The 10,822-nt window shown below is 44.8% G+C and overlaps 1 protein-coding gene across 1 annotated transcript in view; it reads left to right on the top strand.

Moving 5' to 3' along the window:
- The first annotated feature begins 3,728 nt into the window (after window positions 1–3,728).
- kcnip4a (potassium voltage-gated channel interacting protein 4a) overlaps window positions 3,729–10,822 on the top strand; it is a 135,037-nt gene continuing 127,943 nt past the window's right edge. Inside the window, exon 1 of the mRNA XM_080486331.1 lies at window positions 3,729–3,925. Within this exon, the coding sequence (XP_080342457.1) occupies window positions 3,865–3,925 (61 nt within the window). The 5' untranslated portion in view covers window positions 3,729–3,864. The remainder of the gene's footprint in view (window positions 3,926–10,822) is intronic.

Genomic DNA, 10,822 nt, shown 5'->3' with positions numbered 1-10,822 from the left:
GAAGGTGGTTTTCCTTCTGCGACTCCAGAAAGCCCCCAGAAGTCTCCTGGTTTGGAGGAATCACTCCGTTTAAAGGAGTTGGAGGTGGAACTCCAGCGAATAGCGTTGGAAAAAGCTGAAGTTGAGTCTGAGCTGGAGAAAACGAGACTTGGGCTTGAGGCCAAAATACGCCTGCGTGAATTGGAGGTGGCCGTGCAGCGGCAGCAGGCAAGTTCGCTATTTGACGTGAGTAAAAATATCCGCTTTGTTCCACAGTTTAATGAGGGTGTGGATAAATATTCTATCCTTTTTCAAAGAGTGGCAGTCTCACTTCAATGGCCTGAAGACGTGTGGACATTACTACTGCAGTGCTCGCTAGTGGGAAAAGCGCAAGAGGCTTATGCGTCTTTGTCGGCAGAGGATAGCCTCGATTACGATTTGGTTAAAGCCGCTGTGCTGCGCGCTTATGAACTTGTCCCTGAGGCGTATCGGCAGAAGTTTCGTAAATTGAAATAAACTCTACAATCAGTCACACGTGGAATTCGTGGGAGAAAAGGAGGCTCTCTTTGACAGATGGTGCGCGTCTCAAAGTCGCTGAGTTTAACCAGCTGGACTTCAAAAATTGCCACCAGGATAAGGTCCCGACGTATTTAAATCGGAATAAAATGGCTGACGTCTCCAAGGCTGCAGTACTGGCCGATTAATTTGTTTTGACGCACAAGTCGGGGTTTGTGGAGCGTCCTTTTGGTTTTGGTCGGCTGTACCAAGCTGCTGGTAGTGACGAGGGGTTTACGGACGTGTCTGGGCACATGAAATCCGGTGCTGGCTCTCGGTCCGACGTGGACACCAGGTCTGGTCCGCCTGACGCTCAAGGTATGGGTGACGTCACGTGTCACTATTGTAAGAGGCAGGGGCATGTCGTCGCGGCTTGTCCGGTTCTCGTGAAAAAGAACGCTAAAGGCCCCTGCATACTCCCTTTTTGAACCCATAGGAACAAGAAGAAAATTCGGCAGTGACGTCAGCTGCCGAAAAAAAAAGCTTTTTCGGCAGGATTGTTCATACTCCGATAAGAAGCTGCCGAACTCGCAGGCCACGCCCCCTCGCAGCAGCCACACGTCTGTGATGCGGCGTTTAAACTTTTCAACTGAACAGTTTTTTTTCTCGCCTTCAGTACTTTCAGAAATACATTTCTCTGAACTTTTTCAGTAATAAAAGAGTTTTTGTCCGAGCGCGATGTTGGTCCGGTATACAAGAGATGACAGCTATTCGTGATGCGTTCAGGTGCGTCATGTAAAAGCATGGACATTTTAACGAGCTGCGGCGCTCTTACAGTAGCGATGTCACAAGCTAAATATGATTATTGACCGATAAATATGACCGATAGTCATGAGCGAACTGGAACACGCATGCGCAGTGCAGAAGTTTCGGCAGTGCGGCACCCACATAGTTCGGCCAGGGTGGTTGGCACAGCCGAAACAAATGTCTTCGGCCAGAGGGAGCTGGCCGAAGGAAATTACGTCATTTTGTTCGGCAGGACCCCGCACTGGCGAACTTTCGTCTTGTTCTTATGGAGTATGAAGAGGCCTTCAGCCGGTGGCTTCAGTCCACACTGTGTGCCCATCGAGTGAGTCTCAAAAACGCAATGATCTTGCTGCCTTCAAGCCTTTTTTGATGAATGGATTTGTGTCTCTATAAGGAGCAAGGTCCCGGTGACGATCCTGCGTGATACGGCAGCCTCTGTCATTTATCCTTGCGCGGGTGTTTCCGTTGAGTCGTGCTACGGCTGTTGGTTCATACGTTCGGGTGCGCAGCTTTAATATGCGGGACATTGATGTTCCCCTGCACAGAATTGTGCTTGAGTCGGACCTCTGGTCGGGAGACAATGTGTGTGCGTCCAAGCTTCCCGATATCGGGGGTGTCGATGATAATGGGGAACGACTTGGCTGGAGGCAGGCTGCGAGTTACCCCGAAGTGACGCCTGTCCCTGTTTGTGAGCGTCCGGACCAGTTCGCGCGAGTTTATCGGGACTTGATCACGTCTGGGGCCGTTGCGCACGCGATAGCAAACACGTAAACCGACTGTGACTAGAAGGAGCAGTGGGGAAACCAGGAGCGACCACACCGGATGGAGGTGGCTTCCCACGATTCGGTCGATACAAGAGCAACAACCGCCATTTTGGTGGCTTGAGTGACAGATGCGCCGAGCTGCGCGTCACTCTGGTGATAGTGGACAGGAGCTGTCCAGTTCAGCACCACCAGGTGTGGATGGCTTCGTGGTGGCGTTGACTTGAGAGCAGGTATTGTAATCATACATATTTGTGCGAGGACAATGTGGTGGCAGACGCTGTCCTGTCTTTAATTAATGGATCTGTTGGGTGTTTTCTGTCTGGGTAGTTTGGCGTGGCTGTACCGGTCGTACTGTTTTCGCTTTTTATTTTCCCTCTGGGTCTAGTCAGGGTTCGTGTTTTTTTCCGTAGCTCGGTGTCGGTACTGGTTCGGCGGCCCTGGACAGGGTTGGCCCATTGCCGCACCTGCCTGTTTCGTTTGGCCGGGCAGTCACGCCCATTTTTCAGTTCAACTTTTTCCTGTTCCGTTTGTTTGTTTGTTTGTTTTTTGGACAGGTGGACGAGGCTCTCGTAAAAAGAAATCAAAGAAAAATAAACTGAATGTGTAAAAACTTATGCCCTCGTCTCCCGTGTCCTAAAATATGTCCCCTCCCTCTTTTGGGTCGTAACAGGCAGCATTATAAAAACAAGTCGGACAAGACGAGCAATGTGAGAAAATGGTTCGGAGACACAAATATGCTCCACTGTCAACATTGTTTTGGTGTTTTATTATTATTATTATTATTATTATGAGGGTCTTTGCAAGTACCTTGCAGGAAAGTTGTAAAACTATTTGTCAATAAAAATATGACTTGTAAATCTTGGACTTACTCCCTAAAGAAATGTCAACAAAGCGGTAAAATGTACCAATTGTGATTCTGAACCGAATTGCTAAATTTTGGGATATCAACAGAGGTGAAGTATTAGCCGGTTTGTATCCCTGTGTATTTCCCTGCAACTTTGTAGTTGTCATTTTCAGGAAGAAATATGACCCTTAATGTGGCTCCTGACACATCAAAACTTTACACAAAATGTAAAGTCATTTGTTCTCTTTATTTCTTTCAACAACGCTTCTTGGTAATTGATCTACAATTTAAAGCCTATTTCTTTCTCACATTTATGAGAAACGTGCACAAATAAGTAAGTGTGATAACAGTTCAATAGTTGAACAAACTGTTTGTGTTGGTCTCTCAAAGTGAACAAGCTGTTCCCACGAGCGTCCATTAAGGTTGACGTCAGGACGCTGCCATGTCTCTCTGTCCTATCCACCTCACAGTTCCAGGTGGTCTCTGATAATACCTGCTCTGAGGGGGGACCTTGTCTGTGGAGTCACCGGGGGTCTGTGTAAGTTTTGTTCATTGGGTTTTCTGTTCAGAAAAGGAAATCCAAAAAACATGAGTGGTTATTTGATTTAATAAAAAATAAATCTAAGACTTTTTTCTTTATCATGGCCAAGAATACATGTTCTTTACAAGTGTACCTCCAATGACCAAGGTAATCCACCAAATACACATTCCCTTACTTTTTTTTCCTCATGTCGTTTATTTCACTGACATTTCTTACTCAACACCCACCCATGCGCGCGCCCTTCTTGGCGTGCACGAGCATGCTTCCAGCGTTGTCTGTCAGTTTCTCTCTCACACTCGCGCAGCCAAACTTGAGAGTTGGAGGAGCAGCAAGTAGCACGATCCGTGCAGGTGGAGGAGCATCTCTCCAGCTCCTGCCCGCAGCTCCATCCTCAGCTCACCTCCCGGGACCCGGACCGGGGACACGGGACCACGATGGACGCAAAGCGACTGGACACCGTGTCTGCGCGCGTGGACGCGGCTGCGTCTTCAGCTGGTAGGACAGGACTGCCGGTGGCATGTTGCGTGCGGACTATTTCTCTACCTGCTAAACTACTATGTCATGTTGCCTTTGTGGATCTGGCAAATTTCATGCAGATCTTTAAAACCTCGTGTTCCGCTTTGAAAAGGCAACCTTAACTTATTTCTCGTGCATGCTGCTGAAAGGTAGTTTTTACTTCTTTTCAAGGTAATTGTTATGTTTGGACTTTTGCCTTCTCTTGGAAGAAACAAATATTAGTTGGCTGGTGGTACATTGGTAATTGGGCGTTATTATCTTTTTTTTGTTTTGTTTTAATTAAGGGAAGTCACGGTTTAGTTCCATTAAGCTTCCAGGTAAAACCACGTCGCAGTAAAGCAGTGTGTTCATGAACGCGTCCTTAATTAGCACACCTGTGCACGTGTTCACCCTAGTTTAAAAAAAACAAACCTTCAGGCATAAATCGATCAACTGACCATACAACTGACTTTATATTTTTTTTCACACATTAAGTGATAATACAGAACATTTCATGATAGGCAGACTTTACTTTATGTGAAGACTTTAAAGATTCACTAAAGTTAGTTTTGTTTATGGATCAAGTCATTGTGACTTGAAATTAAATTGTTTTATCATTCATTTTAACTTTAGTAAGCATGGCAGTGTTATATGATTTTCTTTAACCATTTATTTGATCTCACAGCTTTAAATTTGGTTATGAGCTTAAGCGTCCCAGAACAGTTATTTTAGATAACGTACAACTAACAATCTTCCGATAATGTAATTTAAATATGAGTGCGCCTGGGCATCTGTAACAAACAAACAAGAAAAGAATAGATCTAGACATTATACATTCAGTGGCCCAGCTGTACTCCTGCACCCCCACCCATCTCCACCCCCCCAGTACTTGGCTGCCATCCAGAATAATGATCACTCAGTTATAGTCCATAGGTTTCCCCTCAGGCTCCTCGCTGCCTCACGGAGTCAGAGGAGCAGTTAGCTGCTCATCTCTCCACTCTCAGGTTAATGTTTGTTTGCACACCTAATTGACTCCTAATTATCCCTTGTTAAAGGTGTTCCTCATACTTTTACCATTCTGAGCAGATTTGGAGTGTGAAACAGTCTTTGCTGTGCTGAATATTTAATAGTCCTGTGGGTGTGAATGATGGGAAGCAATGCTGGAATGCATTTCCTTGAGTAACACTCTGTGGTGAAAGTTACTGACGGCATTCGTTTGATTAATACCTCAAAAAGGTTTTGAATATTTCAGATTTTGAGTATGACCGTGAATGGGATTGTCGTCCTTTTCGATGTTGTGAGATTTAGAAAATAAACTTGGCTGAAAAGTTTCGATTTACTCCCTGCAGATTGTTTTCCCGTTGGCTGTATTTGCCACTCCTTAACATCATTCTGGTGTTGTTGAGTTTCTTTTAGACTCATGGGTCTTGATGTATGTAGAGATTTCCTATGATTTCAATCACTGACAGTCACACAGAGAAACAACATAACACTTGCTTTTTTTTTTTTCTCCATTGGGCATTTTCTCTCTCATCACACTCTAACCCCCCCCCCCCCCCCCCCCCCCCTTCACCCCCTTTTTCTTGTACCCCCAGCAGGCTCCTACATCATGGTCTTTCCCCAGGGAAATCTTAAAACGTAACAATCACCCATGAAAATGTTACAGCCACCCAGCCATGAGTTGATCCTCCCAAGAGCTGCCTCCTCCTCGGTGCAGTGATTCTTTGCATCACTGGCTGGGAGCTCTCTCAGATCACCGTTATAACTTCTGTCGGCGCCTGCCAACGGCTCCCCGAGACATTTCTTTCCTTTTAGTACAGCATCCCCGCGTCTCACAAAGGCGATACATGAAATGCGGACCCGCAAGGTTTACCGTTCCGAGTGAGTTACTTTTCAGAACCGTGGCTCGCGCCTTCTTACGCGCTTCACACACAGTTGAGGAATAACTGAGCCCTCTGTGGGCTCCTTCTGTGGGAAAAAAAAATGCTCTTTTTATTTTGCGTCGGTGTGAATTTCCATAGCTAATTATGCCTCACGTTGGGCCCCCGAACAACACATAAACACTACAAATGTTACTATCAGGCTCTTCGCTCTTCAGTCGATGCTTCATTTTCTCCAATCTGCATTTTCCTGCTGCGTGATTTACATATTCTGGTGGTACTTACTTATGAACTCCAAAATTAGTGGACTGCTGCCATTCAACAGGGGTATACAAAATGAGTACATGGAGAGTTTGATTGTTTGGTCACTCTGATCTTCACTTAAACTTGTGTCGGTCATTGTGTGTGTATTGTTTAGATCTGCAAAATTAAGTATAAAGTCAATATGAAATGGGGGGGAGACACTTCACACATCACACCTAGAGCGGCTGTTAGAATTAAATCATACTTTCTATTCTGTAAAAGACTGATAGAAGTCATTTGTGTGTTTTGATAGCAAATGCAAAGCATTTCAGGAGCCAGGAAGCAAGCAAGGTGTCTGCAGCCTGTTGTTATACATCACCTCTGAGCTCATACGGAGGTGAGAAATGACCACATGCAGTGTGTTTGTGTGTTATTGCAGCATCTGTCAGTCAGCGGTCCTGAGATCACAGCGAAGCTGAGGTGCACGCTGAAGAAACTGCTCCAAATCTGTCAGACGGCGCGGCGTGTTGTGATCCAGCTTTTCAGAGGAAAGGCTTGACAGTCTCCACCAACGGGATCACACATAAAACTTCCTCTGTCTCCCTGCTTCTGTGGAAGACGGCTCGCTTGATGTGTTATTACGCCAAATTACACTGTGCCGGACGGTTTCAAAGTCTTATGTGAAAGTTATGCTGATAAACCTATTTAAAGGCAAATTAATAAAACCTAGAAATGGACCGCATGCTGCTTTTAAAGATGTGACATTTTAGCAAGTGGCAGCTCTTTAAAAACAAAACACAATGTTGGCAGTGTGTTCTTTTCCCTGTTTTGATTACTTTTTTTTTTTTTTTTTAATAAATTACAGACCTGTGTGACTTTACTCCTGCTGACTTTCCGCCTCACCAGAAGCATAAATCTGCGAACGTTTGGCAGCGACTCTTTGCTTTGAATCTGCTCGCCTTGTTTCATATTCACTCTGTAAATAGATTAAAAATGGGACAGTTTGACTCGGTAAACAGTCAGATTTGGCGCATCAGATCGTCTTCATGGCATACCAACTGTGTGGAGTTAAGCGTTACACCCCTTCATCAAAAAGAGAGCCGTGGTCGGTGGCTGATTTCTGAATTTCCAATTTTTTTCGACCACCTGTGCACAAGCGTGTCCCCTTCAAACCGACATTACAATGGTCACCTCCCGGATTAATTGCACCACAAAGTTGCACTGCGTGTCTCCCGAGCACCTTCCAGCAGATTTTGTTTGCTTTCCATCCAGGCTTTGTTTTCCCTGCGCGCGCACAGGGCGGGGGAGCATCTGCTCGCATGGACCATCTGCCTTGGGACGCAGGCCAGAGGAAGAAAGAGGATAGGAAAAGTCGGAGGAAGATGTGGAGTGACACGGTGATGAGTGACTGGGAGGGATGTCTGAAAGAGGGATGTCTGAAAGTGGGATGTCTGAAAGAGGGATGTCTGAAAGTGGGGTGACGGAGCTGTTGGGGTGAAACACAAGAGGCTTATTTGTGACTGCGCAAGGCAGAAAGAAGTGGATCGTCTTTCGTGTTTCGTCCCACGGGCTTGTTTACGCCACGGATTCACTCTATTTGACTTGTTTGGACCGAGTGCCAAACAGACGATGCCAACTGGGTGGCGACGCTTGGCTTCAGCCTGCAAACGTGTCTCTCTTTGTTTGTGCCAAGGTCACACCGAGCGAAAAAACGGCAAATACTATGTCCCCCTTGGGTATTCTTCCCTTTTGTGGCCAAAACTTTAATCTTGATTTTATAAAGCATTTCTCAAAGCACCTCTGCTGGACATAGGAGATGGGTTCAATCAGATTTCACAACTTTTTAATGCCTGAAAATTTTATTTTAAGGTCTTTATTGTTTCTTCTTGTAAAGGTTCTCCTGCCTACAAATCGAAACATATGCAATCGCTTCCCACTATATTTCACCAGTTCTCTATGTGAAGCTGGTGACCTGTCCTGAGTGAGTCCTAACACACTTACCAGGTGCATGCTGGGTTGGATCCAGGGATGCATGATCTTGTCTATGAACTTCAACATATGATTGAACGTTTTACCTACACGCATGCTATGACCATTCAGTTGTTTCACTTTGCTTCTTTCAACTTGGGTTCCCTGTGACTTTAAGCCTTATCTGTGTAAACTGGTGCTCTTGTATTGTCCCTTCTGCACACATTATAGCAATAAGCACAGAGACTTGATCAGAAATTGTGTCAACTTTGTCACTTTTAACTCCATTGACATTATTCTCCACTTTCATGACATTTTTGAAACTTGTAAAAGTATTAATCATGAATATTGGAGAACCAGCCATGTGTCTGAGTTTTTCCCAAGGACTCCTTGATGAAATGGTGTCAGGGCTGAACATCATACGGGCCATATGTGGAGGCAGGCCTGGCATGAATCACCAACTGGAGGGTCCGTCTGTCTTTCTTCTCGTCCCAGCGGGGGGGAATCAAAAGCCTATTCTGGGATTCAGCTCCTCCGAAAGTCCAGGTCCTGCCGGGCACTGCCAGCACTTAAAATAGACAAACACAACATTGAACGTCTCTGTCATTCCAAAGGGAGATTATAAAATCCAAAGTATACAGACGTTGTGCTATATGCAGGCCCATGTTCATCTTCATAATTAGGTTAGATCTAGAAATAGACTGAATAGATATGAGCAGACTGTGTGAAACAACAACTGTTATAAGGCTCGTTCCATTTTGCTTAGTCATTATTAGATTAAATAACTTTCAACCTTGGAAGATCATGGAAAGAATTTGAGTGCCATGTGTTGCTGCTGCAGTCTGTGAAGTGTGCAAGGCTGACACCAAGTGGCTGTAAAGGACAAATACAATATGCTCTCACATTGTTTTTTCCATCATGCGTTTCAATTTGAATCATAAACAGCCGGCATCACTAGACCACGAGGTGTTTTATTGTGTTATTTGTCAAGATAAAGTCCGTTATTGGGAAGAATTAATCGCACGACCGTCTATTGTGACAGACACTAAATATGCGAGTCAATAACATTAATGAGTTACATATTGTACCTTAAAAAACATACAGGCCAGGTTTATTCTGATATATCTGGGTGTAAACCTGTTTTGAAGGATTAATGTGATTTAATGATTGCCAGTTATTTTCCTGATTAATCACTCTCCAGAGGAGCTGCTGAGCCAAGCCCTTTCTGCTTGCTGCGTGCCATTTAGTGTCGGTATCTGTGCATATGTTGGGGGCAGGAGTCTGCCTCTCTCCATGTTTACCTGCTTAGGGAGCATTTTCCTCCCACATTAAATGCCAAAATAGTATAATTCGGGAAGTATAAACGATTGAATAACAATTCAAAAATGGAAATTTTTAATGACCCTCCCCAAAAGTTACGTAAAATGTGTGCTCGTTGTTTTCTTCACTATAGCTGCTGCTTTATGTTTCACCGTAGACATATTTACAGGTGTGGTATCCCTTATGAATGATTGTGCGCACAGACAATTATTTGGAATTAAGTTTAAAGTGATATTGGCAACTTAAAAACCACTTTCAGAATCTCCCATATCCAATATTTTTTTTTTCACATCTTTTGGCTGATTGCTGAAGTGTGTGAGTTGGTTCATCAATGTGACCACATCTTATTCAAATCCGTCTCCAGCCACTTCAAAGGATCCTAAACTGCTGGGAACATCTCTGTAAGCCTGTATTAGTAATGCGGCGGAAAGCAAATTGCCCTTTGTTTGATGAGCTGAAAATCAAGAGTATCCCCCGAGAAAATGAAAGTGACCTTACAAGGTAAACCTGCAGATAGGCTGTATTCCTTTGTATGCTTGGCTGCCACAGTGACACGCATCCTCACACAGAACGTGCCCCCAAATCCCACCAGATGCTTGTATAGTCACCCGCGCGGCGTCTCTGTACACGCTGACCGATAAAGACCCTCTGTTATCTTGAGATAGCAGCCAGGCGCCGCGGCTGAATAATTTATGGACGCGTTCCAACACTTTGAGTAAAACTGCACACACCCGCAGAGGGCAGGGATGTGGTAAAAGGTTTGTGTTTGTGCAAATCCAGAGGTGTGTGCCGGTGTCTATGTGTGCGCTTTTTTTTTTTTCCCTCTTAGCGCCGTGTGTCGTTGTATTCACTTTGTCATACCTTTCTCATGTTAAATGTTTTTTTTTTTCATCGCTAAAAGTGGCTGCTACATGCGCCTTAATGTCACACTCCATTTACCAAGTGGAAGTGGGAGTGAGCGTGAGAGACACCAGGCAAATGTGAACTGATGGACTGTCCGCAAGATTCATTTTCATTATGCTGAGTTGCCTTCTCCTCAGAGCTTAGCCGGTCCCCCCCCCCCAAAAAAAAGTGCTGAAGCCTTATTTATGGAATAATTACTTACGAGGACGGTTGTGTAATTGGAGTGGGATAATGACTTAATGCTGTGATTGACAGATAATTGCATCAGCAAAATTGTTAGGTGGGTGTTGGAGTGCTTTTATTTTTCAATTAACCTTTGAAACCAGAGCTGTTTGAGTTATTAATAGAAATTAACCAATTGCATGATGGGTCAACATGACATCTCCACTAGATAAAGAAGCTTCTCTCAGTGTAAGGGTGTTTAAACTCCGACTGAGCAACAAGAAAGACAGACGGACGACAAAATGCCGCTGTAGGTACCAGATCCGGGCGGGGTTTGCGCATGCGCCTGAACTACCAGAGCTGTCCAGGGCGGGGCTTGAACCCGCGCGCGGTGATGACGTTTCACATTATGATTGGCTAT

This window comes from Lipophrys pholis, assembly GCF_963383615.2.
Source record: "Lipophrys pholis genome assembly, chromosome: 18".
Classification (NCBI taxonomy): Eukaryota; Metazoa; Chordata; class Actinopteri; order Blenniiformes; family Blenniidae; genus Lipophrys; species Lipophrys pholis.
This window is presented reverse-complemented; position numbering and strand designations above follow the sequence as displayed.